General features: G+C 38.5%; 1 protein-coding gene across 1 annotated transcript in view; it reads left to right on the top strand.

The window, feature by feature from the left end:
• The window catches only part of prim2 (DNA primase subunit 2), a 95,243-nt gene that overhangs the window by 40,078 nt on the left and 27,338 nt on the right, over window positions 1–27,827 (top strand). The window contains exons 8-10 of the mRNA XM_058794988.1: window positions 4,479–4,546; window positions 10,468–10,540; window positions 11,314–11,499. Of these exons, the coding sequence (XP_058650971.1) occupies window positions 4,479–4,546; window positions 10,468–10,540; window positions 11,314–11,499 (327 nt within the window). The remainder of the gene's footprint in view (window positions 1–4,478; window positions 4,547–10,467; window positions 10,541–11,313; window positions 11,500–27,827) is intronic.

The raw sequence follows: 27,827 nt of genomic DNA, 5'->3' as shown, positions 1-27,827 counted from the left end.
GTTGTGCTGCTTAGTATTTTTAATAACAATTTAAAATAAAACTAAAATGATTGTCATAGGATTTACTGCATGGTTATTAGATTTGAAGCATTTAATACAGATACATTTTTTTCCCCCCCCCAACTCTTGACATTCCTACCTTGAACGTATGTCTTTTCAGGTTTGTTCAAACCTTGACACTGGGTAAATGTACTGCAGTATGCATAATATAGATGTGTCTACAGAGTCGTTGCTTTGCTCTTTTCTGCTTATCTCTGAAGTGACACCAGCTGAAGTAAATTCATTTTCATATCAAGCTTAAAGCTTCAAGTTGGCATGTTTGATCAGTTTCTTTTCTGTCTCAGCAGCCTGTCAGCCGGTGACGTTGTATTCAAACATAAATGGAAAGTTAGCAGATATGCTCTCTTTCTGTATGAAAGGACACACTGTACAGTATTTGCTCAGCTGGAGTGTAAGGATGCCCTTGCATTACTTGTTTCGTCCTGATGGGGGAGTTGTCTTTCCAATTCTGCCTTATTTGTCTCAGCAAGCATATTTTATTGCGACATCTGTTCCCTAGTAATGTGTCTTAAGCAACCAACATGATAATCAGTTAAAAAGGAAGTCTCACCATACTCTCCACAAAGTGTTTAATTTGTACACACTGCGTTTCTGATTTGTTAGAGTCAAGTAACAGAAAATGAACAAATTAGGTTCTAGTTTTAAGGACTGACATGAATTTTATTCTTTGAGATGTCCCGATTTCCATGTAACTATTAAGAATCCCCTTCAAAGAAGATAGAGATGCTGCAATTATCTCTCTGTGGAAAAATTCCTGTGCATTTTTTTCTTTTGTCAGTATAGCAACACTATAACTAATGACGTTGGTTTAATCCAGACAGAAAGATGCTAAGCATATGTTTAGCTGTGAATAAGTAAAATATTAGTGAATCTTACAGTTTCCTTTGGGACTAAGAATATTCATAAACCACATGTTAGTCATTTACATTCCTTATAGCCTAATCGTGCATGTTATTGTGTATGAAAATATGTATGTATGCTTTTTAAAAATAAATAAAATAAAGCTAAATTGCATATTTTTGGTGAAGTCAATGTAAACTGACAAGACAAATCATTTGCCTCATAGACTTGCTGCTAGACGTTTCTGGTTCTTAATTTATTCTTTTGTTCTCTATTACTAACTGTTTACTTGAGTATTTACTTTAAATAGCATTTAATTGAGAACTACTTAAAAGCTAAACTTAAGTGTTACTTTTTAATAATGATGTGCTGTGGAAACTGTTTCATGATTTCAATAGCAATTCTTATCAGCTACTGGTTTTTGTTACAGTTGAAAAGGCAGGTATTTGTATATGTCATTATTGCAGATACAGATATTTTTACAGGATGTACAACATGGAATCCATGAACAATCTCTTCAAGTTTAATTCAGTTGCTATAGAGAGAAGTCTTTATGATGGTGATCATGTGGCAATGTATTCCACATGAAGAGATGATGTTTAGCTTAAATGAACTTTAAGGTACACTGTTAGTTGCACTGCATTTGTTATAGCAGCATGTAAAAGTTTTAATGTACTTGCCTGTCTTTACGGATTGGATTGGATTGCTTTGAGTTGCAGTAGTGAAGTGACGAGTGCGACCTTGTGAAAATCACATCAGACTCCAAACTAGCGTCCTATCAGTGTCTTATATACCTGACAGGCTCAACTGAAGTGATTGTCATGCTCAGGAATGGACAGAAGTGACCTGGCTCAGGGCCACCGCCACCATGTTCCTCATCTCTCTGTTGGCTCTCCACAGCGCTGCACACTGACCCTCAGCAGGCCGGCCGTCTATGCCACTTTCCTGCTTCTGACTTCTATTTCCTGCCAATTATCTGGATCACCAACATGGCTGTTGTGGCGTAATGACTGTGCCTCGTTTTCTCTGCCGTTAGTGAGCCGTCGTGGCTGATGTGTGTTGCTGTAATAGCTTCTCATGGCCATGGAGGACAGATAGGAGACATTACTGGGAGTGTCTCATTAAATGAGCATGAAATTGAAAGCTGCTTCACATCTGACAAAGACTTTGTGCTGAGCTTTTATCTCCGATGACATGTAGTTTGGATTTCACTTGATAATACAAAAGGGTAAAATGATTCCTCAAAGTCTCCTTTATGGAGTTTGTTTGTTCACTCTGATTTTCAGAAGTTTCACAGTTGCGCAGAAAACGACAAAATACAAAGATAAATGAGTACTTTCTTGGATGTTTCATAATATTATTCCCAAAGCTGGAATTCTACAAAAATATCAAGTCACCCGTTACGATTTTAAAGTCTAGAAAGGATGATAGTGGAACATGGTCTGGCTTGGCTATGTCTTTATAGTCTGTTAATTTTGACTATTAGCTTTTTTATACATGATTTTTGGGCACGTTTTGTTATATTAATATTATTATATTTTTGCCAGTGATTTTATTATACAGCTTTAATTCTTTGAAAACTGAATACACTTTTGTTTAGCAATAATGGTATATGACCAAGCATTATTGATAGTTTTTAGTAATTTTTTTCAGTAATCTTCTACCCATTCTTATTGATACGTTTCAATTTTCACAAGGTATTCTTGCAATTTTGAAATACTCTCATATATGATAGCCTATGAGAACTTTATCTTAGTGACTTATTAAATCTGCAGCATTTTAAAATATATCTGTTTGCAGTCTGGTCCCCCAACAGAGATAATCAGCACAAAAATAAATTCATGTGGTTAAACAAGTAAATTCAAATAAAATAAATACAAAATTTTGCAATCGGGTACAACGGGGCTAAAGGTGCCTTTGATATTATTTTCATCTAAACCACTAGATGGCACAAAAACATGGCTTGGCACTTTCCAAAACATTCCCTTTTCAAGATGCACTTGTATATTTATCTGATCTTTGACACGATCGCGCAGGAGTGCAAAGTTGATTGTGTGCTTAATTAATCTAATATTTTATGTTTTTTAAAATGTTGTAGATTTAAGTAGCAAATGAGAATCGCTAAAATTAATGCATATATTTTGAGACAAAGGTGGTCTTTATGATTTTGTTTAAGATAATTAAAGCAACAGTTTTTAAATAACGAAAGAATATGTAAAAGTATAGTGTTTGGGGTAAAAAAGCACCCCCGCTATTGGGGCTAAAGGTGCACAGTAATTAACATGATAATTAATAGATTGCTGACTTTTCCATTTGTTGACATGACATGGTTAGATTCAGATGGTAAATATCATATGTTGGGTGTCCATATTAGAGATAATCACCATCTTTAGAATGAAACCATCATATTTAAAAACATATTAATCATATCATATAAAATATAATTTGTTGTTACTACTGTAAATATATATTCAATTATTATTGGATCTCCTTCAATACTTTCAGAATCTTTACTTATTAAAATAATTTAGTTTCTGTATTTTAAAATATATTTTTATATTAACATATTTTAATGACAGTATATTTATTGAACAAAATTTTCACACAAAATCTGTTGCTCCATTAATGTTCAATACAACGTATATATTTTTTCTGAAATTATACATTTTAGGTGCAGTGAATAGCAAATTTTTTCTTAAGGTGGGCCTTTAGCCCCATTGTACCCTACTAGAACTTATTTTATTTATTTTTTTTGCAATGCTAGAGATCATTACGATAGATAGATAGATAGATAGATAGATAGATAGATGAAAGGAAAATTAAAAATTGGTCAAGCAACCTCCGTTAGCCCACTTGAGATGGATTGACCCACATGACTATTCTTGAAAGTCTTGGTGCTCTTATTTTTATTTGGGAAATATTTCTTACTTATTTTTTTGCACTGCTGACATTTTATCCTTTTTATTCCTCTAAATCCATGAATGTCGTCATTGATAATTGATACATTTGTTTTAATGAAACATTGTTGTGGAGTTGGACGGTGGATGATCTAGTTTTAAAGGTTGTGTCAGTGGTCATTGGACTGGAAAGTTTGCTGCCTACACTGCAGTTTGTCAGCGTCTCGAAAGCTTGATCATCCTCAGACCTCCGCGTCTCTTCATCATTGTCTCCGTTTTGCTTCAGTTAACAGATATCCTGCCACTTTAGCACCAGCGTTGATTTATGATCTTGTGCTGAAGATATTTAAAAACATTATTTACTGAAAAAACTGAGATGTGTTTTGACACTATTTCAACAATTTCTACTAAACATTATTTTTTTTTTCTTTTGTGTTTGTCATTTGGTTTTGAAATAATGTTTATATTATGTATCTTTTGGCCATCTAAAAGACTTTGTAGCTGATTTGGTACCTTTCATTACCCCAGGAAAATTATTCATTATGCTGTTTGGATAAATTTACAGTGCATTCTCTAGTTATTGACCTTTTGAATTTATCTTTACTGCACCACTGTAAGAATTACTTTAACCTCTGACCCTTAACATATTTTTTAATTTTTTATTTTTTTTCCCCCTTCTAGATGACTGCACGATCCCTGCCAGTGGTACAGTCTGATGAACGACTCCAGCCTCTTTTGAGCCACCTCAGGTAATTGATGCCATTGGAAAATGTTAATGTCTTGTGACGTAAAACTGTATTCTACATTCTTTATTATTGCATTGCGATTATTACAGCAGCTTTATGAAAGCCATGTATTTTATTCAGACATATCCACATGGGACTTTTCTTTTTTGCTTCTTAAAAAATAGTAGGATAAACATTCATACAATAATCCTTAGTTGTTGTTTGCAAATTTCTTGGCCTACTGAGGACAGATCAAACAGTCCACTCGAGGCCAGCCAGTTCCCAAAGTGACTCCAACTGCTTTCCTTTATCTCTCACACTCGCTTTCATTCAGCCTCTTTCATTAATGCTCTGGGCACAGTCCCATTATGATGCGCCAAAGGTCCTCCACGTGTGAACCTGGTCTTGCATTTTGGCTGCAGCCCAGCGGGGATACCAGTGTAGATTAAAGCTGGGCCTCTCAGTCATTGGCCATGCCGCATGCACGGACGACCGTGTCCCTCCACTTGCTCACAGTGAAGGGGAACAATGGCAGCATTCCCAGCAGGCAATTCATTTGCTTTTTGATGGACTCTGAATGAGAGCATTTTAATTGGATGTGTCTTTAGAGGCGACATTTGTTGCTGCGGAGGATTGGCTAGTAGACTCTTTTACTTTTTGTCAGAACTGTGCAAGCCAGATAAGAGGGTTTGAAGGGCCAGCGTGGAGCGGAACAGTGAAGGAGTGTAGAGGTATGGGAGAACAGGGCCTGGAAATGCTTAATTATTCATACCATCACACACGGCCTCAGCGGATGTGGCACTGTTTGGTGGGACCAGACCAAAAGGAATCTGCTGCTTTGCACCGGTCCCGTTTTTGTATGAGCTTCTCATGAAAATGTTGTGTAGTATTTGCCGTCATCATGATCTCACCACTTCTGTTACTTGATGTCAGTGGATTCAGTAGAACAGTCTGTGGCTTTGTGATATAACAGGGCTGCACAATTGGTATTTACTTTTTGAGAATCAGAATGAGCTTTTTTGGCAGGTATGTTTACACATAAGAGGAATTTGTTTTCGTGACAGACGCTTCCACAGTGCAACAGAATGACAGTGACAGAACAAAAACACAGATAATTAAAGATATAAATAAAAATAGAACAAGTAAATGGGGAATAACAACATACAAATTGACAATTGTATGTGCAGGTATATTACAATAGACAGTTTTGTATGTACAGGTATATTATCTGCAAATTCGAAAAGTAAACTAAGTATGTGTGTTAGATAAATAAGTACATAAGTGTATAAATAGTGTTGTGTGTTCCACAATTATTGTCAAGTGTTCATAAGATGGATTACCTGAGGGAAGAAACTGTTCCTGTGCTGGTCATTTTGGTGCTCAGAGCTCTGTAGCGTTGACCAGATGGCAACAGTTCAAAGAGGGAGTGTGCTGGATGTGAGGGGTCCAGAGTGATTTTGCCAGCCCTTTTGTTCACTCTGGATAAGTACAGTTCTTGGAGAGTCGGGAGGGTTGTACCAATGATTCGCTCAGCAGTCCAGACTACCCCTGTAGTCTTCTGAAGTCAGATTTGGTAGCTGAGCTGAACCAGACAATTATTTAAGTGCAGAGGACGGATTCAATGATGGCAGCCGCAGTGGACGGATAGGCTACCAAACGCGAACTAACGATCTGAAACAATGGCCTCAGCACCTGAAGGGTTAGGGATAGGGTGACCAGACGTCCCATTTTTCCCGGCAGTCACAATTCGTTGTCAATTAATTTAAAGTTAGTGAAGGCGGGATAGGCGGAATCGCGCTGATAGAAGCGCTCTCTCTCGCGCACGCTCCACTTCTTCAGTTCTCATACAGCGCGCGATCAGTTCTCAGTGCTCAAATACACACACAGCAGTCCAAATGTCTATTGTGTAAAGTATCTCACGTAAATACAGTCAGTTATGGCATAAGTGAGCGTAAACAGGTCGGTGAAAACTGAATGTGTGTCAGTAAGCATTACATGCATCTGTCTTTAATGACACAGATAGGTATTTATTAATGACTATTTTTGTTTCAAGACTACATATAAAATGGCTACCAAAATAAATGTTGGTAACTGCAGTTTGACTAAAAGTCTCCTAATGACTAAAAGTTGACAAAAATGCAATGACTTTTCGTGGACTAAAACTATGAAAGACTCAAATGACTAAAATGTGACTAAGACTATTAAGCATTTTCGTCTCAAGAAAGACTAAGACTAAATCAAAAATGCCTGCCAAAATGAACACTGTCCCAGCATCACTAGCTGCTGCCTGTCTGTCAGGAAGCTGGTGATCCACTGACCGACGGAGGTAGATACGGAGAGTTAGTTTGGGCAGGAGGAGGTTTGGGATGATAGTGTTAAAAGCAGAGCTGAATCCACAAACAGGATCCTCAAGTAAATCAATGGTCTGTCTAGATGTTGCAGAACATAATGCAGTCCCATATTGACTGCATCGTCTACAAACCTGTTTGCTCTGTAGGCAAACTGAAGAGGATCCAGCAAGGGTCCAGTAATGTCCTTCAGGTAGGCTAGCACCAGTTTTTCAAATTACTTCATGACCACAGACATTAGAGCCACAGGCTTGTAGTCATTTAGTCTTGTAATTTTGGATTTCTTTGGGATGGGGATGATGGTGGAGCGTTTGAAGCATGAAGGGACTTCGCACAGCTCCAGTGATCTGTTGAAGATCTGTGTGAAGATGGGGGCCAGCTGGTCAGCACCAAGCGGCAACCTCCTGCTCCCTCTCGTGAAACCAACACGGAAGTGACTAAAACTGCAATTCATCGACTGGCCACTGGAGGCTGGCTCCAAAAGGGAGTCAATCCCATAGACTCCCCATGTTAAAATGCCCAACTTTACAGCAGAAAAAAACATGTTTACAGCCTGGTACAAAAAATTATTTTGGTCTATATAGCTAATTTTGCCCTTCGTGACAACTGTGAGGGGGGTGAATTTTTTTATAACTCATCCGTTTAAATTATATTAAGCCTTAAAGTTCTGCATAATTAAGGGCGTGGCCACTTGAGTGACAGGTGGACTGCCGCTCTGCTGCAGAGTGTGAAACTCGCTAGAGCAGAGGTCCCCAACCACCGGGCCGCGACCCACTACCAGGCCGTGGAAGAATTCCTACCGGTCGTGAGAAAGTTCTGGGGAAAATGTGTATAGATATGACGCTCTGTTATTTATTGTGCGTAAATTATTTTTCTAATTACTCTTTATTTTCGTTGTATGCGATTTGATATAGAGTAGCAATTTGACGATGGTTAAATTAGTAAATAAAAGATTGCTCTGATCTGTCATCACAGTTGATCCGTGATATACGGACCAGGTCCAGACCCCACCGTTGGGCATGTGATTCGCAGATTAATTTGCCAATTTACACGTTCAATCTATTTAAAACCACAAGAAGAAAGCGAAACAGAACTCAATTCGTTACTTGCGCTGTACTCGCACACACCGAAGCGCGCACAAGCGTGCGTGTTTCAGACAGTGCGGCATACCGAATTGATTCCTCTTTCATGTATTCATGTAGTTTTAAACCATGAAGGTGAGCCAATGGATATCACACAAGCAACGTGCAAACTTTGCGCAATAGTTATGCCAGTGAACGTCTTAACTTCAGTCATACAGAAAGTGAAAGTTAAAAAAACTGACGGAGTTTTCTAACGCTGCATTAACAGCGCATATTATCTCAGAGACAAGAGACGAATCTACTTCAACATGTGCTGATAACAGTATAAATGAATAGAGCTGTTTTAAAGACCCTATCCACAACAACAACATCAAGTTTTGTCTTTGCATGACAGGCGTGGTTTCAACTCAGCTTCACCTACGTCCCGCCTTTTTGCCCATTTTCGATTATCCGGGAGTGACGCGCGGTGACGCGATTCCAAGATGGCGGCGGTCGGCTCCGCCCACTTTAGGCTTCAAAAATGCTCTTCAGAAACCTATGAGTGACGTCACGGACACTACGTCCATTTTTTTTTTACAGTCTATGGTCAGCACAGGATTTCAGACAGGATGGTGTGACACCGTCTGGGCCTGGTGCTTTTTCTCTTCTGCTTCCGGAAGACCTGGTGCACATTATCTTCACTGAACTGAAGTGCAGGTGTGGGGGAGAGGGGGGTTGCAGGAGGTGTTAATGGTTGTGTGGAGAGGTGTTCAGAGCGGTTGTGGGGTGTTTTCAAACCTGCAATAAAACTCATTCAGATCGTTTGCCAGTTGTTGATTCTCCACAGTGCTGGGGGATGGCGTCTTGTAGTTGATGTCTTTCAGACCTTTCCACACTGATGCTGAGTCACTGGAAGTGAACTGAATCCTTAGTTTTTCAGAATAATTCCTCTTTGCCATCTCCTTTTCCAGTGTGTATTTGACCTGTTTATACAACATATAACATGCTGTCTGTATTTTGGCAGTTCACGGGAGAGATTTGCTTTTATTAAAGTCCCCGAGAATTATTAAAACAGAGTTTGGGTATTGTTGTTCTGTCTCTGTCATTTGATCAGCGAGTTTCTGTAAAGCCAGGCTCACGTACGCTTGCGGAGGAATGTAAACACTCACGAGAATGAACGAGCAAAACTCCCGCGGTGAGAAGAAAGGCTTTACAGTAAATGAAGAGCGCTTCTAGATCGGGACAGCACATCTTCTTTAACACGGTTACATTAGTGATTTTATAATTTTTTTCATGTAAACTATAGCTTCTGACCTTTAAATCAAAATATACTCATTATTTTATGACATCAATTACTGCTTTATTTAATCAGAAACAGTCTAAATCAGGGTTCCTCAAATCTTACCCTGGAGGTCCAATCCACTGCAGAGTTTAGCTCCAACCCTGATCAAACTCATCTGTCTGTGATTTTCTAATGATCCTGAAGACATTGATTAGCCATGTTCAGGTGTGTTTGATTAGGGTTACAGCTAAACTCTGCAGGAAAGTGGATCTCGAGGTCCAGATTTGAGGAGCCCTGGTCTAAATGTTACTTGTGTAGGCTATTTTACTTTTAATTGAAATAGAAGTAGGCCAACAGCGCCCCCTACTGATTAAAACGCCTTACTAAGTGGGCATTAGGAACCGGGGGAGGCTGTCACTACTGCCACTGCAGTGCTATTACTGTTTATGCACCAAAGGTGTCATTCTGTACATGCTTTCACAGATTAAATGCAGCTATCCAAAAGGGTGAATATAATAGTCATTGAGACAAAACTTTGCTTCAAAAATGAGTCACACTGTTGACGTGATCTAATCGCTAGCACACCCTGAGCACATGTGAGTTAAGGTATTCCTCTTATCGGCAAGACATATCGGCATAATTTTTCATGTCAGGCCGATGCCGATATTTACATTTAAAGCCATTATCGGCCGATTCCGATAATATGTGCAACATTCTTCATTCTTGCACACTTTGTGCTTTAGGCCATTTCATTTCTTCTTATAGTTTTTTTTTTTTAGTCTAGGCAACGTCATTCTAAATCAATATTTGTGTCTTGTTTCCTACATTTGGTCCAGAGTAGAGGGTGAATGTGTTAGGGATACAATGGACTTTTTCTGCCACTGTATATTATGAAAGTGAGATCAGGGCATAACCATTTTTGAGGAAAATGTGCAACAAATGATATAAAATTTGCTTTAGTGGGCTAAAACTTTAGCTTGCCCCCAAAAAAAACTACTTCAGTGTCTAAAATTGCCTCCAAGTTAGATATTTTTTTTTAAGAATGTGGCATTGCTAAGAAGATATCAGGTCTGCATCTTGCAGAATCTGTATTGTTTCAAGGTATGCGCTCCACTTGCGGTGTTTTGTTCCTCCACCAGAAAACAGGAATGCATTTAAATAACTTGCCTGTTAGTCAGTATTCTACTCTGACCTTGTGATTTCTCTTCACTGTGATTGGCTCTCATCATTTGTTCCCTTATTCTTTTGTTGTAGCCATGCCTATGTGGGTCAGGACTACAGCATTCAGAAGAACATCGGGAAAATTTCTCTTGAGCAGATTGATGCTGTAAGTAACAACTAAAGTTATTGACAGAGTTGTCTAAAATGCTATATATATGCAAAAGAGTATTTTTTTATTTTTTTAATTAATTTATTTAAAAAATAATTTGTGCTGCATAGGATTTATTGGGAATTTTACGAATTTATTGGGTCTCAGGAGAGTGTCCTTCACTACTTGCTTTATATTTGGCTCGAGACTTGTGCGCATTTTTATTTTTTCCTTTCCCGGAATTCTCAAGTTACTAGGACATTGAGCATGTCCTACTTTGGTGGTTGGAGTGGATGTGCACAGATGTTTCCCGGGACTAAAGCTGTCTGTGGAAAGATCTGCTGTGTGTGTGTGTGTGTGTGTGCGCCATCTCAGGGCCGGTTGCTGTTCCAATTAAGTGGCTCATCAGCACATGCAAATTTTGTCCTTCACTTTTTGCTTTTATTTGAACATTATTGGATACACGGAAGTCTCTTGTAATTAAAGCCTTTGCATTAAAACAAAGTGCCTGTTTTGAATCCTCATATCTGTATTTCACCACATTGTAACCAGGTGTGATAAAACTTTTTTTTTTTTTTTTTTTCCCTAATCACACATAATTGTACATTTAAAATCAAATATTTCTTGATTGGCTGTGATTGTGTCACAGTTGTTTACAGTGGACCTTTTGGTCTCTATGTTTGTTGTCTTTTAAGGAACTGATACTGTAGCTGTCTGCACCTCAGAATTGGCTAATTTATAAATCAAGCCATTTTTAATAACCACACTTTTCTTTTCTTTGCTTCCACCAGCTCTCGGTCAAGTCTTTTCCTCTGTGTATGAGGCATCTCCACAAGGCACTGAGAGAGAACCACCACCTGCGGCACGGTGGGCGCATGCAGTATGGCCTCTTCCTCAAGGGCATTGGTCTTTCTCTGGAACAGGCCCTGCAGTTCTGGAGGTCAGAGTTTGTCAAAGGGAAAGTCGATGCAGACAAGGTAACTCTTCATCTTCAGATTGTACTCCCTCACTTTGTCCTGGTTTTCCACAGGTTTTTGTCCCCAGATGGTTATATTTTTGTGTTTGTGTTTGTATTCTTTGATGTTCTACTACTTTTTGCTGATGTCATTCTCTTTCTTCATCCCTCAATAACTCTTAAGAGGGTCACCCAAATGAATGAGAGACGATATTAGAAGGCAGAGTTATTCAACTTATTTTGATGCTGGAGATAATTTGCCGTCCTTCCATCGTGTCCTTAATTACAATTCTAGAGGAACACGTAAGATCTTATTTTTTGTGCATGGTACATTAAACAAGAAAATTACACTCCCGATCTCAGACCTATGTTTCCCTCCCTCCCTGCACTCTGCAAATGAATGCTTATTCCCAGCTGATGCTCAATCAAGGAGAAAACAAATGAATTTCAGATCCTTACCTGAGTATGGCCGTCCTGACGGGCACGCTTTTGAAGTAATCGTCAGTCTCACGAGAGCTCCGTACCAGCTCAGAAATCACTTATTACATGCTGAATTTCTCTCTGGCTGCTCCAGCTGTTCTGGAACCCCCAGTTTTATTTTTTCCTGTTTCTTTTGGGATTGTAGCTGCTTAGTTATTATTTTTTTAGGGATCCACCTACATTAATTTTTTAGGCTGATAGCAACCAATAAATAAAAAGCCAATAACTGATTGTTAAACCACTAACTTGACACAAAATAGGTGTTGATTAAAAGTTTAGAATATGGACTTTGCATATTGGTGAGCTGACCAACACAGACTAAATTAACAAAATTTTCTTAGTTATTAGTCAATAATTTATGGGGTCTCTGCAGGTCCTTGTTCTGCATGGGTATGTGGTATTAATTGTATTTTTACAGGTCTTAAAAAACAGTTATAAAAGTCTTACATTTGATTTTAAAAACTCTGCAGATGATTTAAACTCTGATTTATCATATATTGTGGACATTTAATATTTTGGTGCTTTCTTAATTTTATATTGACTCTCATTTATTGTCATTCGTGAATAAGGAATTTTTTTGCTCTTATCGAGCTGATGTAATGCTAACCATCCAGAATTTGTGCCTAAAAACGTTTCATTCTTTTTTCTTTTCCCTCCCTAAAGCATTACAGGATTTATTAGACTGTATTTGTGTCAGCAGCTCAGATATCGAATACGCAATTGATCTACTTTTGTGCACAGTTGTTTGACTGCCCAAGAAATTTAAAATGACGGCGCGTTCCTAAGCGCTGGCATATTTTCTGTGTCAGTGCCAGAACTTCAAGGGAAATCTCCTGAAACTATCTGAAGCTCTGCCTGTTTGGATGTTTTGGAAAGATGTGAAGTATTCATGACTGGTGCAGGATAGCATTTTGTTATAAAGTAATTTATTCAAATCATACAATAAATCATCTATACTATTAGCAGCTACTACTCAGTTCATTTTTGGATTGAGGCAACATGATTCAATTGTACCACCACAGTGAATGCAAACAAATACCCTGGACCACAATACCAGTCTTAAGTGTCAATTTTTCGAAATTGAGATTTATACATCATCTGAAAGCTGAATAAATAAGCTTTCCATTTAATACATGGTTTGTTAGGATCAAACCATATTTGGCCGAGATACAACTATTTGAAAATCTGGAATCTGAGGGTGCAAAAAAATCTAAATTTTGAGAAAATCGCCTTTAAAAAAGTTCTTAGCAATGCATATTACTAATCAAAAATGAAGTTTTGATATTTTTACGGTAAGAAATTTACAAAATATCTTCATGGAACATGATCATTACTTAATATCCTAATGATTTTTGGCATAAAATAAAAATGGATAATTTTGACCCATACAATGTATTTTTGGCTATTGCTACAAATATACCCCAGCGACTTAAGACTGGTTTTGTGGTCCAGGGTCACAAATGATTATTCATGAGTAGATGTACCGTGAGTGAAGGACAGCACAGCCTGTGCTAGCTGTACTAGAAATAACAATATGGTACTAACAATAACATGGGAGTTTTTGAGTGGTCTGCAATTGTGGTGAATATCAGCATCTGAAGTAATCTAAAATGAATAAGCTGCACAATGGATCTGTCGATTTCTGCATTCACATGGGCACAGATAAATGGTGGGCAATATTCTGTGACATCATTGTGAAGCAAAACAAGTGAAAAATTTGGGTCATTTTCTACAGAATGGTGCTTATTGTATTTTGGAAGAAATAAGATGTCAGTTTACATCGAAAAAAAGTAATGCAAGAAGACAGACAAGATGGGGAAATGGGAAATGTATTACCAAGCTCCAGCAAAGCAAAATGGAAGATTACCACAAATAGCTGGACTTTAAATAGGTTAGACTGACATTCTTAAATGGTAAGATTATGTTCAACAAATGATATTGACTTTTGGCATTTACAGAAAATTACCTTTTTTAAGTGTTCATACCATCACCAAAGAAAAACTTTAGAAAATGGCTGGAATAAGTTTGATCTTAATAAAAGTGTCAGTCCACTTTTTCAGTAGGGGTTCTCCGATCAGGATTTTTGAGGCTGATCACAGAAAGCAGTATTTGCCGATACGATCACAGAATACCGATCGTTTTAAAGCCTTCTTTATATCATGTAGAATTATTTATAGTGATGATCCAATCAAGATTTTTAGACGTTTATTTAGGGCCTGAATTTCATTTTTGAAAATGAGTTCTTCTCTAAGGTAACTCTTGTGAGAGGGGATGTTTTTTCATTTGAAGGGTGGAGGAGGGCATTTTTAAATATTTTTATATTCATATTTATCTCACCTAAATGTTTGATCCTGCAGTGTTTTTTTGTTTTTACAACCGTGCAATTGTTGCACAATAGCTTACACACAGCACAAGCCTGATTTCATGAGCTGTATGTGAGGTGGCCTTTTACACCAGGTTCACACATACTCCGTTTGCAGTTCATGTGCGGTACAGAATCAGCACAGACTGCACATGCTTTCACACATGAGTCCATACTGATCCGTGGCTGTTTACCACAAACACAACATTTATCCATTTTTTTTTATTTCAAATACAAACATTGTTACTGAAAATGCTTTTTCAGCATTGTGATTCTTTTTTTACACAGTACAGTAATACAATCTTTCATAGATGTGTTTAAATGCATTAATAAAAAAAAATCAACACATTATTCAATGCTTTTTACTTTTGCATTTACTTCTAGATTTATATATTAAGCTGCTTAAGCAAGTGGCAAAACATTTAAACTACTTTTCGTACGTTTTTACAAACATTAAAACTTACCATTGACAGAAACAGTCAGCTCTACTGCCTTTTCGTTTGCATTTAATTCTTTGTTAAAAGCAATCCTGCGGTTAATAAAGAACTTTTGTTGTACTACCTCCACGAGTGCCATCTATTATTGCCTTGTGTATCTAAAAGTGCTCTTTTACTTAACCTAGCCAAAAAGCCATAGCCTATGTGTTGACTTTGAAACACAGTAGACTTTAATTATATGTATTTAAGGTGTAATTACTACATTTTAGTGTGAATCCATGTTCATATTTATCACTTTAATTCAGTGCGTGCAGCGTAAACGATCTACGCACCTCATAGGCTACACACTGCAAACGGAGTATGTGTGAACCTGGCGATATGTGTGTGCGCTTTAAGTGAGCGTACAGTCTCCAGGAGAGCGTGCGAGTGCTGAATGGTTAAACACTGGTAATAATTAAAAAGAAATGCAATTTATAAACTTTAGTGATGATGCAACACTGCCTTGATTGTGCAAGTGACAATTCCTGTGTCAACTATGCAGTGTGCGGCTCGCTTATTGTGCAGACGCGATGTGATTTGAAGCCCTTTGTGCATTTTGAGAGAGAAAAAAAGATAGCGCGCGCTATCTTTACCTTCAGAATTATAATTATGAGCGACAGAGTCGGTGAAACTCCATGTCGTGCCAAACCTCACGGTAGGCGCGTCATCAGTTTGAGATCGGCCTTTATAGAGACAGCCGATCAAACGTCCCAACGCAATTAAAAATTATTATTTAAAAAGTAAGTTGAAATAATGTAGACTGATTGATTAAGAAAAAATGCATATGCCTTTTATTAACAACCTCAGAGATCACAACAGGTCTATCTTTAAGTTATCATTAAAAATCAACTCCTTTATGGAGAGAATTTTTGTGGTTTTTAATTCTGGAACCCTTCTATTGCATATATACAGTGTAAATTCATTAGACACCCTTTTTTTTTTTTATGGCCCTCTACACACCCTTTTTTTGGTCCCTTTCAAGTATGTAGATAAAGTCAGCGGACACATGCCATCCTACATGTAAAGACCAGTGCCCCTGTGCAAAGCAATTACATTTTCTTGTGATATAGTGCCCTGGAGCTGTGTATTCAAGCACCATCCCAGTTCTTACTGCTTCACTTCCACACTTGCCTCCACGGCAGTAGCTTAAAATAGGACTCGCAGGACAAGAATGGTTAGCAGTGGCCGGCCTTCAGAAAATCAAAATCCAGGCCAATTTATTTCTATTAGAAATGCTGCAGCACAAGTCCATCTGAAAATTCTGTGCACAGTCGAGCGGAAAAATCTAATATTCATATCCTGTGTGCCCTATTCTTTGTTTTTGTCCTTGCTCTTTACATGTTCCCTGAAGCTAAATTCAAGTACAGATATAGTGAGCATGGAAATGAATGAGTAAATTTGGATGGGCATGCCAAAGTAGTTTAACCCTGCAATGGACCGGCCATCTGTCCAGGGTGTTTCCCTGCCTGCAGCCTGAGTTAGCGGGATAGGATTTAGCACCCCCGTGTCCCTACGAAGGAGAAGTGGTTTGAAAAATCAATGTATGAATAGAAGTATTTTGAACCTATATTATGTAACATTTACATTACTGCTGTCAAGTTTGGGGTCAGGATTTTATTTTAAATTAACTTTTATTCTAGCAAGGATAGATTAAATTAATCAAATGTGTAAAGACATTTACATTTTTACTTTAAGTTCAATTAAATGCTGTTCTTTTGTTCTATTAGGGCAAATTTCACGATTCAATTTGATTCTGACTCACAAGCTTGTGAAAAATTTTGATTTGAAGTTTTGATCACAAAATTTGATTTGATTTAAATTTAATAAATTATTTTGGAACAGCCAATCAGAGGCGTTTAAGTTAGAATCCACTCACTGCTCAAATCACCTGAGGCCCCATTTACACTAGTGCGTTTTTGTTTTAAAACAGCGTTTTGTAATGAAAACGATCCCAGTTTACACTGGCGTTTCAGAAACGATCTCCGGTTACACTACACAATCTCAAACGCATGTCACGTGACCATTCATGCAGGTACAACCATAGATGTGTATAGGTAGATTCCCTATTATTTTGATGGCGGGCGCATCTGTGTGCTTGGAGCGGTACAGTGTTTCCCCTACCATTATTTTAGGGGGGCGGCCCCCGTAAAAGTCAAGTTAATTTTATTTTCTCTATAGCGCCAGACTACAAAAGAAGTCATTCAATGTTACCTTCCCTATAGAACAGGTCTATACTTTGTTAGTATTTCTTTGAAAGTATACTTTCCGCCCCGGGTTCGCGCACACACACACACACACACACACAAACGTAAGCGCACACACAAGTGAGCACACTCCCACTCCTATTTGTAAATATTAAGCCGCAAAACGGCTATTTAAATATAACTTCTGCCTGTCTCTGTGCTATGTTAATATGGCGCAGACGCGGGTTTGTTCACTACTCATACAGAAAGTATAATAGTGTAAACGATAAGCGTAACTGTAGCAAAAGTTATGTTTTAAAACGAAAACGCACTAGTGTTTATTTAATAAATTTGTATTAAATGCATGCATGCATCATTCATATCAAATTCTTACAATTTATTAATTTAACTTAATATAATAAGATAATATAGGGTTGTTTCAAATCATATGAAATCAGTATCTACAAAACCGATCTTTCCACTGCAGAAGAAACAGAAGTGACTGGAGCAGCATTCAGATACATTTACACAGACAGTTCAATGTCAAGTTAAGTCACCTTTATTTATATAGCGCTTTTAACAATACAGATTGTGTCAAAGCACTTAACAGTATCAAATTGGAGGATAGAGTGTCAGTAATGTATCATGAGATTAAACACTCAATTTTCAGTTAAAGGCATTTCATTATTGAATTCAGAGATGTCATTGTCTAGCTCAGTTTAGTTTAAATAGTATCTGTGCAATCAAATCGGCGATAATCGCTAGAAATTAAGTGTCCCCAACTGAGCAAGCCAGAGGCGACAGCGGCAAGGAACCAAAACTCCCTCTGTGACAGAATGGAGAAAAAAAAAACCTTGGGAGAAACCAGGCTCAGTCGGGGGTCAGTTCTCCTCTGACCAGACGAAACCCGCAGTTCAAAAGTTTATATTTCTATTTTAATTTTGTTGAAATTTCTAACAATAGTAGTATTATGTAGTTAGGTATTTTATTATATTTTTAGTTTTATTATATTTTAATCGAGGTCTTCACTGGGGATATGTCTCTGGGGCTCATCTGGGTGTCCTGGTCTCCGCTGACGATCAGGGCTGTAGACATCATCTCTTGGTGCTGATCCACCATCTGATCGGATACGGACTGAGAAACAGAATAGGAAAGAAACAGACAAATATTAGTGTGGATGCCATTCTACTTACGATGTAACGAGTACATCGTGTGTTATGGGGAGTGTTCCCGGTTCCGGTTGATCTAATTAATGCAGCCTAACAATCCTTTAACGGATTTGAATAATAGAAGCTTATTAGTGTGTTATGTGTAAGCCAGGCTAAAGAGATGGGTCTTTTAATCTAGATTTAAACTGACAGAGTGTGTCTGCCTCCCGAACAGTGTTAGGTAGATCGTTCCAGAATTTGGGTGCTAAATAGGAATAGGATCTGCCGCCCGCAGTCGATTTTGATATTCTAGGTATTATCAAACGGCCAGAGTTTTGAGAACGCAGTGGACGTGAAGGACTATAATGTGATAAGAGCTCGCTCAAGTACTGAGGAGCTAAACCATTCAGGGCTTTATAAGTAATTAACAAGATTTTAAAATCGATCCGATGTTTGATAGGGAGCCAGTGTTGACAGAACCGGGCTAATATGGTCATATTTCCTGGTTCTAGTAAGGACTCTAGCTGCTGCATTTTGGACCAACTGTAGTTTGTTGATCAAGCGTGTAGAACAACCACCCAATAAAGCATTACAATAGTCTAACCTTGAGGTCATAAACGCATGAATTAACATTTCTGCATTTGACGTTGAGAGCATAGGTCGCAATTTAGATATGCTTTTGAGATGAAAAAACGCAGTTTTACAGATGCTAGAAACATGGCTTTCGAATGAAAGATTGCTATCAAACAGCACACCTAGGTTCCTGACTGATGAAGAAGAATTGATAGAGCAGCCATCAAGTGTTAGATAATGTTCTAGGTTATTACATGTGGGGTTTTAGGTCCGATAATTAACACCTCTGTTTTTCAGAATTTAGCAGTAAAAATTACTCGTCATCCAGTTTTTTTTATATCGACTATGCATTCCGTTAGTTTCTCAATTTGGTGTGTTTCACCGGGCATAAAGAAATATAGAGCTGAGTATCATCAGCATAACAGTGAAAGCTAACACCATGTCTCCTGATAATATCTCCCAAGGGTAACATGTAAAGCGTGAAAAGTAACGGCCCTAGTACTGAGCCTTGAGGTACTCCATACTGCACTTGTGATCGATATGATACCTCTTCATTCACTTCTACGAACTGATGGCGGTCAGATAAGTACGATTTGAACCATGCTAAGGTGCTTCCACTAATGCCAACAAAGTTTTGTAGTCTATTCAAAAGAATGTTGTGGTCGATAGTGTCGAACGCAGCGCTAAGATCCAGTAGAACTAATAAAGAGATACAACCACGATCAGATGATAGAAGCAGTTCATTTGTAACTCTAATGAGAGCAGTTTCAGTACTATGATACGATCTAAATCCTGACTGGAATTCCTCACAGATATCATTTTTCTCTAGGAAGGAATTTAATTGTGAGGATACTACCTTTTCTAGTATCTTTGACAGAAAAGGGAGATTTGAGATCGGTCTGTAATTAACTAGATCTTTGGGGTCAAGTTGTGGTTTTTTAATGAGAGGCTTAATAACAGCCAATTTGAAGGTTTTGGGGATATATCCTAATGACAATGATGAATTAATAATAGCCAAAAGAGGATCTATGACTTCTGGAAGCAGCTCTTTTAGTAGTTTAGATGGAATCGGGTCTAACATACATGTTGTTGGTTTAGATGATTTAACAAGTTTATACAATTCTTCCTCTCCTACAGTAGAGAATGAATGGAATTGTTCCTCAGGGGATCTATAGTGCGCTATCTGATGCAATACTGTAGCTGACGGCTGCAAGGATACAATTTTATCTCTGATAGTATCAATCTTGGAAGTGAAGTAGTTCATAAAGTCATTACTGCATTACTGCTTGGGAAATGCCAACACCTGTTGATGCTTTATTTTTCGTTAATTTAGTCACTGTATTGAATAAATACCGAGGGTTATGTTTGTTTTCTTCTAGAAGAGACGAAAAGTAATCAGATCTAGCAGTTTTAATGCTTTTCTGTAGGATAGGGTACTTTCCCGCCAAGCTAAACGAAATACCTCTAATTTAGTTTTCCTCCAGCTGCGCTCCATTTTCTGGGCTGCTCTTTTTAGGGCGCGAGTGTGCTCATTATACCACGGTGTTGGACTCTTATCCTTAATCTTCCTTAAGCGTAAAGGAGCAACCGCATCTAAAGTGCTAGAAAAGAGAGAGTCCATAGTTTCTGTTACATCATCAAGTTGTTCTGAGCTATTGGATATGCCGAGGAACTGCGATAAGTCAGGAAGAATATTTATAAAGCAGTCTTTTGTGGTAGAGGTAATGGTTCTACCATATTTGTAACAAGGAGTTGGCTTTACAGCTTTAGCTATATGGAATATACAGGAGACTAGATAATGATCTGAGATATCATCGCTCTGCTGCCAAATTTCAATGGCACTGACATCAATTCCATGTGACAGTATTAAATCTAGAGTATGATTACGACAATGAGTAGGTCCTGACACATGTTTAACACCAATAGAGTTTAGAATGTCTATAAATGCTGATCCCTATGAATCTTTTTCATTATCAACATGGATATTAAAATCACCTACGATTAGGACTTTATCTGCAGTCAGCACTAACTCCGATAGAAGATCAGAAAATTCTTTAATAAAGTCTGTATGGTGCCCTGGTGGCCTGTATACAGTAGCCAGTACAAACATCACAGGGGATTTATCATTAATACTTGTTTCTTTGGATAACGTTATATGAAGCACCATTACTTCGAACGAATTATACTTGAAACCCGACCTCTGAGAGATACTGAAAATATTGCTATAAATTGTAGCAACACCTCCCCCTTTACCTTTTGGACGCGGTTCATGTTTGTAACAGTAATCTTGTGGTGTAGACTCGTTGTCTGTAATGTAATGTAATCATCTTGTTTTAGCCAGGTTTCTGTCAGACAAAGCACATCTAGTTTATGGTCAGTGAACACATAATTTACAAAAAGTGCTTTTGAAGAAAGGGATTTAATATTCAATAAGCCAAGCTTTATCATGTGTTTATCTGCATTATATCTGTTTTTTATTTGTTGAACATCAATTAAATTGTTACTATTACTTTGGTTTGGATGTTTTCTGTATTTTCTAGTTCGGGGAACAGACACAGTCTCTATAGAGTGATATCTAGGTGAAAAAGTTTCTATGTGCTGAGAGTTAACTGACTTCTGTGACGTGAGGCGGCTAGCAGACGATCGGTTTAGCCAGTCTGTCTGCTTCCTGACCTGGGCCTCAGTTAGTCAAGTACGAACTCTAAGACTATGTGCCATATTTCTAGAGAGAAGAGTGGCACCACCGCAAGAGGGATGAACACCATCTGTTTTCAACAGGTCAGGTCTGCACCAAAAATTCTTCCAATTGTCTATAAAGCCTATGTTATTTTGCGGGCACCACCTAGGCATCCAGCCATTAAGTGACGACAGTCTGCTATGAATCTCATCACCCCGGTAAGCAGGGAGGGGACCAGAGCATATTACAGTGTCTGACATTGTACTTGCAAGTTCACACACCTCTTTAACATTATTTTTAGTGATATCCGACTGGCGAAGTCGAACATCATTAGCGCCGACGTGGATAACAATCTTACTGAATTTACGTTTAGCATTAGTCAGCACTTTTAAATTTGCCAAGATGTCAGGCGCTCTGGCTCCTGGTAAACAATGGACTATGGTGGCTGGTGTCTCTATTTTCACGTTCCGTACAATAGAATCGCCAATAACTAGAGAACTTTCATCAGGTTTCTCAGTGGGTGCTTCACTGAGTGGGGAGAACCTGTTTGATGTTCTGATCGGAACGGAAGAGTGGTGTTTTGACCCGCGACTAGGCCGCCTCATAGTCACCCAGTTGCCCTGCTGCATGGGCTCAACCGAAACCGAACAATGTACAGGACTCCCTGAGCTAGTCGCATCCAAAGCAGTATCTACAGCCCTCACATTCTTACTATCCTCACCTAAAGTTTGGATGCGTGTCTCTAGTTCTAAAACCTTCTCTGTCAGCCTAACTATTTCCCTGCATTTATCACATGTGAATCCCTCGCTGCTGATGAAGACAGACAAACTATACATGTGGCAAACAGTGCAAACAACAATAGCAGGAGAAGAAGCCATTACTCACCGTGATTGATTGAATGATACCAACTTAACTTACCACTTACCACTGTTGTTTGATGAGCTCGTGAAAAACGGAGCGAGGAAAAAATTAAAATAATAGGCACGAATAGAAATGCAAATGGTACCGCGAGTGACAAGCTAGGGCTAACAAGCTGCACTCGCGGTTTTAAAAGCGGACGATCAAATTAGTTAGATTAGTTTGAAAGATAGCACCAGAAATATGGTGGGAATTAAGTTATATTATCACTGTAGACAAAAGGGAGTGAAAGTAAGGTAGAGATTCAATAAAAAGCAAAGGTACACGGAGCTACAATCACAAACCTCTCAGCAGCACAACAGACTGAAGCAATCGATCAGACTGAGGCAATGTAGCTGAAATATAGCACAAATGCATTTACACTGCATGCAAAATTATAACACACATAATGATGTGAGCTCTGCTTTATTTATTTTTTTATTTTTTATATACAAAAATGAAATGATAGGCTACTATAAAAGTAAACCACCAGTAGGTGGCAGCAAGTGATCTTAATCTTAATAAGTCATTGAAGCATGCCTTCAAACGATTCGTTCAGACAGCTGATTCATTCAAGAATGAAGCAAGTGCCTGTCCTTATGAATGGACCACTGAATCATTGACTCAAAATTCAAAAACGCGAATCATTCATTAACAAAACACCGCTGTGTGTTGCTTAGACATGCGCGACTGTTCTGCTGTGATCTTTGTTTGGAACTATTTTCATTAACGAAAAGGAGCAAAAACAGTCAATGTTGACACTATATCTTTTCAATAATATACAATTTAGTTCAATATTTGAATTTTTATTTAACTACTTGCAAAAAAAGCACCGTCTTTCGGATGAGACGTTAAACCGAGGTCCTGACTCTCTGTGGTCATTAAAAATCCCATGACACTCATCGTAAAGAGTAGGGGTGTAACCCCGGTGTCCTGGCCAAATTCCCTCCACTGGCCCTTGTCAATCATGGCTTCCCAATAATCCCCATCCACTTGATTGGCTCTACGACACTCTCTCCTCTCCACCTGTAGCTGGTGTGTGGTGAGCGCACTGGCGCCGTTGTCCTGTGGCTGCCGTCGCATCATCCAAGTGGATGCTGCACACTGGTGGTGGTTGAGGAGAGACCCCTCTAATTTAGTTTTCCTCCAGCTGCGCTCCATTTTCTGGGCTGCTCTTTTTAGGGCGCGAGTGTGCTCATTATACCACGGTGTTGGACTCTTATCCTTAATCTTCCTTAAGCGTAAAGGAGCAACCGCATCTAAAGTGCTAGAAAAGAGAGAGTCCATAGTTTCTGTTACATCATCAAGTTGTTCTGAGCTATTGGATATGCCGAGGAACTGCGATAAGTCAGGAAGAATATTTATAAAGCAGTCTTTTGTGGTAGAGGTAATGGTTCTACCATATTTGTAACAAGGAGTTGGCTTTACAGCTTTAGCTATATGGAATATACAGGAGACTAGATAATGATCTGAGATATCACATCACCTTAATTAAAAGGGGTCAAAGCCTAGAAGCGCATCTAGATAGTTAACAAGCGGTTACTTGCATGGGTTTTGTGGGTGCTGAGTAAAGCATCCTGGTGCATGTATAATGCGTAGATTCCTGGTGAATTACTTTAGGAGTGAAAGCTTCGTCATTCCAGCCATGGGTTGATTAGTCCGAAGTGAATCGACAAAGTTACTGAACTTGTGTAACTTTGTGGGATTGCGATGAACTAAGATTAGTGACAGCTTTTTAGTGATTATAACAAGGTTAGTGCACTCTCACTAATTTAAGAAGCAACCTTAGTGATTTGATTCTGGAGCCAGGCTTGTTCAAAAGTAACAAAGCACAAAGCTTACTGCGATTTATTGGATGGGAGGTGCACTAAAGTGATCTATTCAATAACTGAAAACAGGCTAGACTAATCGATTGTTGGGATTTAAGAATCGAGACAGTTTTGTAAAAATGAATCAATTAAAATGGAGAATTTATTTTTTTTATTTATTTTTTATTTTTTTTCCCCATCCCTACTGTCTGTCTGTCTTTCTGTATGGATGGATGGATGGTGGGAATCGCACCGGCAACCTTCAGGTTACAAGCCCGACTCCCTAACCATTAGGCCACGACTACCCCCTTTGTGCTGTACATTGTAATTTCGTGATGCTTAAATTTCAATTATAGCATTTAAATGATTGATTTTTTATTTTTTTGTTTTATTTCTTAGACATTGGTATAGAATTTTATTACTATTACCGTAATGGTGTAAATTGTTCAAATCTTTTTGGAAATGGTCCTTGTGTTAGTAAAAACCTTTCACAGTTTGTTGCCTCTGCTAAAAGTTGAAGCAGCTCTCCTAAGCACCAAACATTTGCCGTGCTGCACTGCCGGCACTGAACATGCTCGAGTTCAAAGAGGTGCTTTTGCTTTGACTACTGCTAAGCCACTTTCACAGACTCAAAAGCAGTCCGAGGGTGTCCATTTACAAATATTCCTTCTCTTAGCCGCCAACCATTCCTCTGGAAGAAGTCAGGAGGTGAAAAATAAATAAATAAATAAAAGAACACATCCAGACAAACACATTCTCTGGTGGTCATGCACCGTCACTCGCAAAAGTGCCCCATTTCCAGGGTGGCTGCGTCCCCCTCAGTCTGCCCTCTCAGGTGGAACTCAGTCCACCCACTCACAGCGAACACAGCCTTCCTTACAAACCAGTGCATGGTGGAATCGGTGGGATGCAGGTCGCAGCTCTGTGAGTGATGTATGCGAGGTGTCAAGGATATCAGACGGCACAAAGCCTCCATTAGCATTCCACTTTCACTGGCAAATAAACAACCGCAGCAACATCTCAGTCTGGACTGCTTGTTTTGATTTGGCAGTTGCAGTGGGTGTGGGTGGTCGCAGATAATATCCTGAGGAATAATCTATGCGTTTCTTTATGAAGGAATTGATTCGATGTTGCTTTGCCTTTCACAGCTTTCTGTTACTTTCTACTTTGTGTGAAGGGATTCCGCCACTTAGCACCTAATGTTCAGATACGCCTAGGGGTGTGCATGAATAGTCGAGCATTCGAATATTCGGTCTTTTAATTATTATTCGAACAATAAAAAACACACTTCGAATTTTACTATGTGTTGATTTGCTGGTCGTAAATGCAGGGAATCCATGATAAATCCTAAGCAGTTATAACTAAATGCACTGGGTGGCGCTGTGGAGCGTGTTAGCAAGTTGATTGTATTTGATCACAGAATGTCGTCATCTGCCTCGCGAAGTTTGGATTTACTTTGATCTAAATGATCTTACAAAATGTAATTACTTCTGATCAAATGAATTAGTGAAACCGATTTATAATAATATCACCACCACAATGAGAAATCGCATGAAATTCAAACACAGTCGACTGAGTAAAGACAGCTGTCCATCACTGCATTCACGACTGCAGGTGAACGCAGCTATACTTCGATTGAGCCGAGAAGACAGCGCATCTGATAGTGAAATGATCTTTGAGACATATATAAAGTTTCCTCGAGGGAGAGTGGTTTAACACAAAGCGCTAAGAAACTGTTAGCACACATTATCGTTGTCAGCGCGTTCTTATCATCAAACTGAGGAACAAACTTTCTCCCGAGCATGTGGATATTATTGTTTCTTTCAGAATTAATATGTAATACAATGTAATCACAATAAATATAGGCCGACTAGAGTATATGTAGCCTACTTTCTGCACTGTAATTGGCACAGTCTGCTTGATTTTTCCGTTTGCTCTGCTTGATCTTGAATGCTTTTATGTTTGTTTTTTTGTTTACACATGTTTTCAACCAAAATAAAAGATTGCGATATAACGTAACGTTGTTGTAGAACATTGTTGTGTAACGGCTAATCATAAGCTTGTTCAGAAACTTGATAATTAAAAATAATGTCTATCTTATTAAACCTCATTTAAATAAACAAATATTAGTTTTTCATGAATTTTTGGAAAATGTCTATCCCTAAATTCTTGTTAACTGTAGCTGTGCATTATACATGGAGTTCAGCTTTTATGCTCCCTGATGAGTAAAAAAGCACTGTTTTGATAAAATCCACTTTTGCTCCTTTGGTCCAAGGTTATTAATCTGCAGTAAGTTGCACAGCTCTTTAGTTGACAGTAAAGCAACAACAATAATCATAATAAATAATGATGACAATAATTATAGTACAAGCAACTGCGAGTTCACCTAACAGCATTCTGTATGCAGCACCAAAATGGTTTACATGCAAAATATTGTCACGAGTCATTGATTTTTGGATGAATAAATTACTGTTTACCCCGAGGCTGATCTGTCTGATTGCTGCATGAAGCACGGGACCCTGATGGCACCTGCTTACATATCAGTGGCATGGACTTTGTGTGGTGTATCATTCATGCAGAGGGCCAGGAACGGCTGAGGGCAGGCTATGGCCTTCCATGCTCCTCTCTGGCTAAATGGTTGCTGTTAACACTCATTTTGATTGAGTGAGCACAATGTCAGGTGCGCCGGGGTGACGCTCATTAGACTCTCACATACCGCTCCACTCTCCACTGCCGAGGGACATTTCTTGAGCACAAGAGATTCTACTCTTCAGCCATAAGGGAGAGTCTGGTTGCATTAATGTCGCTTTACTGGTTTATATTGTGTTTATATAAACTAGATTTTTCATATTTAAGGTCTCTTCACAGCAACACAGATCTTCAGCAAAAAATTTGGGCCAATTTTTGTATAATTGTATAATGATAGTTCCAGCAACCATATCGGTGTCAATTAATCTGCAAAACCGATATATCAGTCGACCTCTAGTAAGGACATTGTTAAAATAGTCCATGTGACATCAGTGGTTCAACCTCTTCTGTGTCAGACTTTGCACGTTCACACCAGTACCACGATGCAAGCGTGTGGTGCTGCTGACGCAGGATCCGGCGTTCTGACGTAGAACCCGATTGCACTGCAACTTGTTTACAAAGAGAGCAATGCACACGCATGCGTTGTGGTACTGTCCTGAACGCACGTCGAAGTCTGACACAGAAGAGAAGAAATTGTTGAACAAAGTTATTATTTTTGTTTTCTTTGTGCACAAAAAGTATTCTCGTAGCTTCAGCAAATTACGGTTGAACCACTGATATCACATGGACTATTTTAATGATGTCCTTACAACCTTTCTGGACCTTGAATGTGTCAGTTGCCTTGGTGTATATGCAGGGTCAGAAAGCTCTCGGATTTCATCAAGAATATCTTAATTTGTCTTCTAAAGATGAACGAAGGTCTTAGGGTTTTGGAACGACATGAGGGATTTTTGGGTGAACTATATCTTTCTGTTTCTGACACGAGAAGGAAAAGTTATACAGTATTTACATGTTTTCTCAGAGACAATGAAATTTTATGAAACAACACAAAATACAAGAGTTCAGAGCCACATCTGGATTTTTCCTCTATTCACTGTTATTTGGAAAAATAATCATAGTTTTACTGTGAATCGTATTGGTGGACCAGCTGTATTCACAGTGTGAGGTAAAATATATTACAACCCCTCTGTACAAAAAAATCTGGTGCATTAACAGCA

Source organism: Onychostoma macrolepis, chromosome 13 (genome assembly GCF_012432095.1).
Source record: "Onychostoma macrolepis isolate SWU-2019 chromosome 13, ASM1243209v1, whole genome shotgun sequence".
NCBI lineage: Eukaryota > Metazoa > Chordata > Actinopteri > Cypriniformes > Cyprinidae > Onychostoma > Onychostoma macrolepis.
This window is presented reverse-complemented; position numbering and strand designations above follow the sequence as displayed.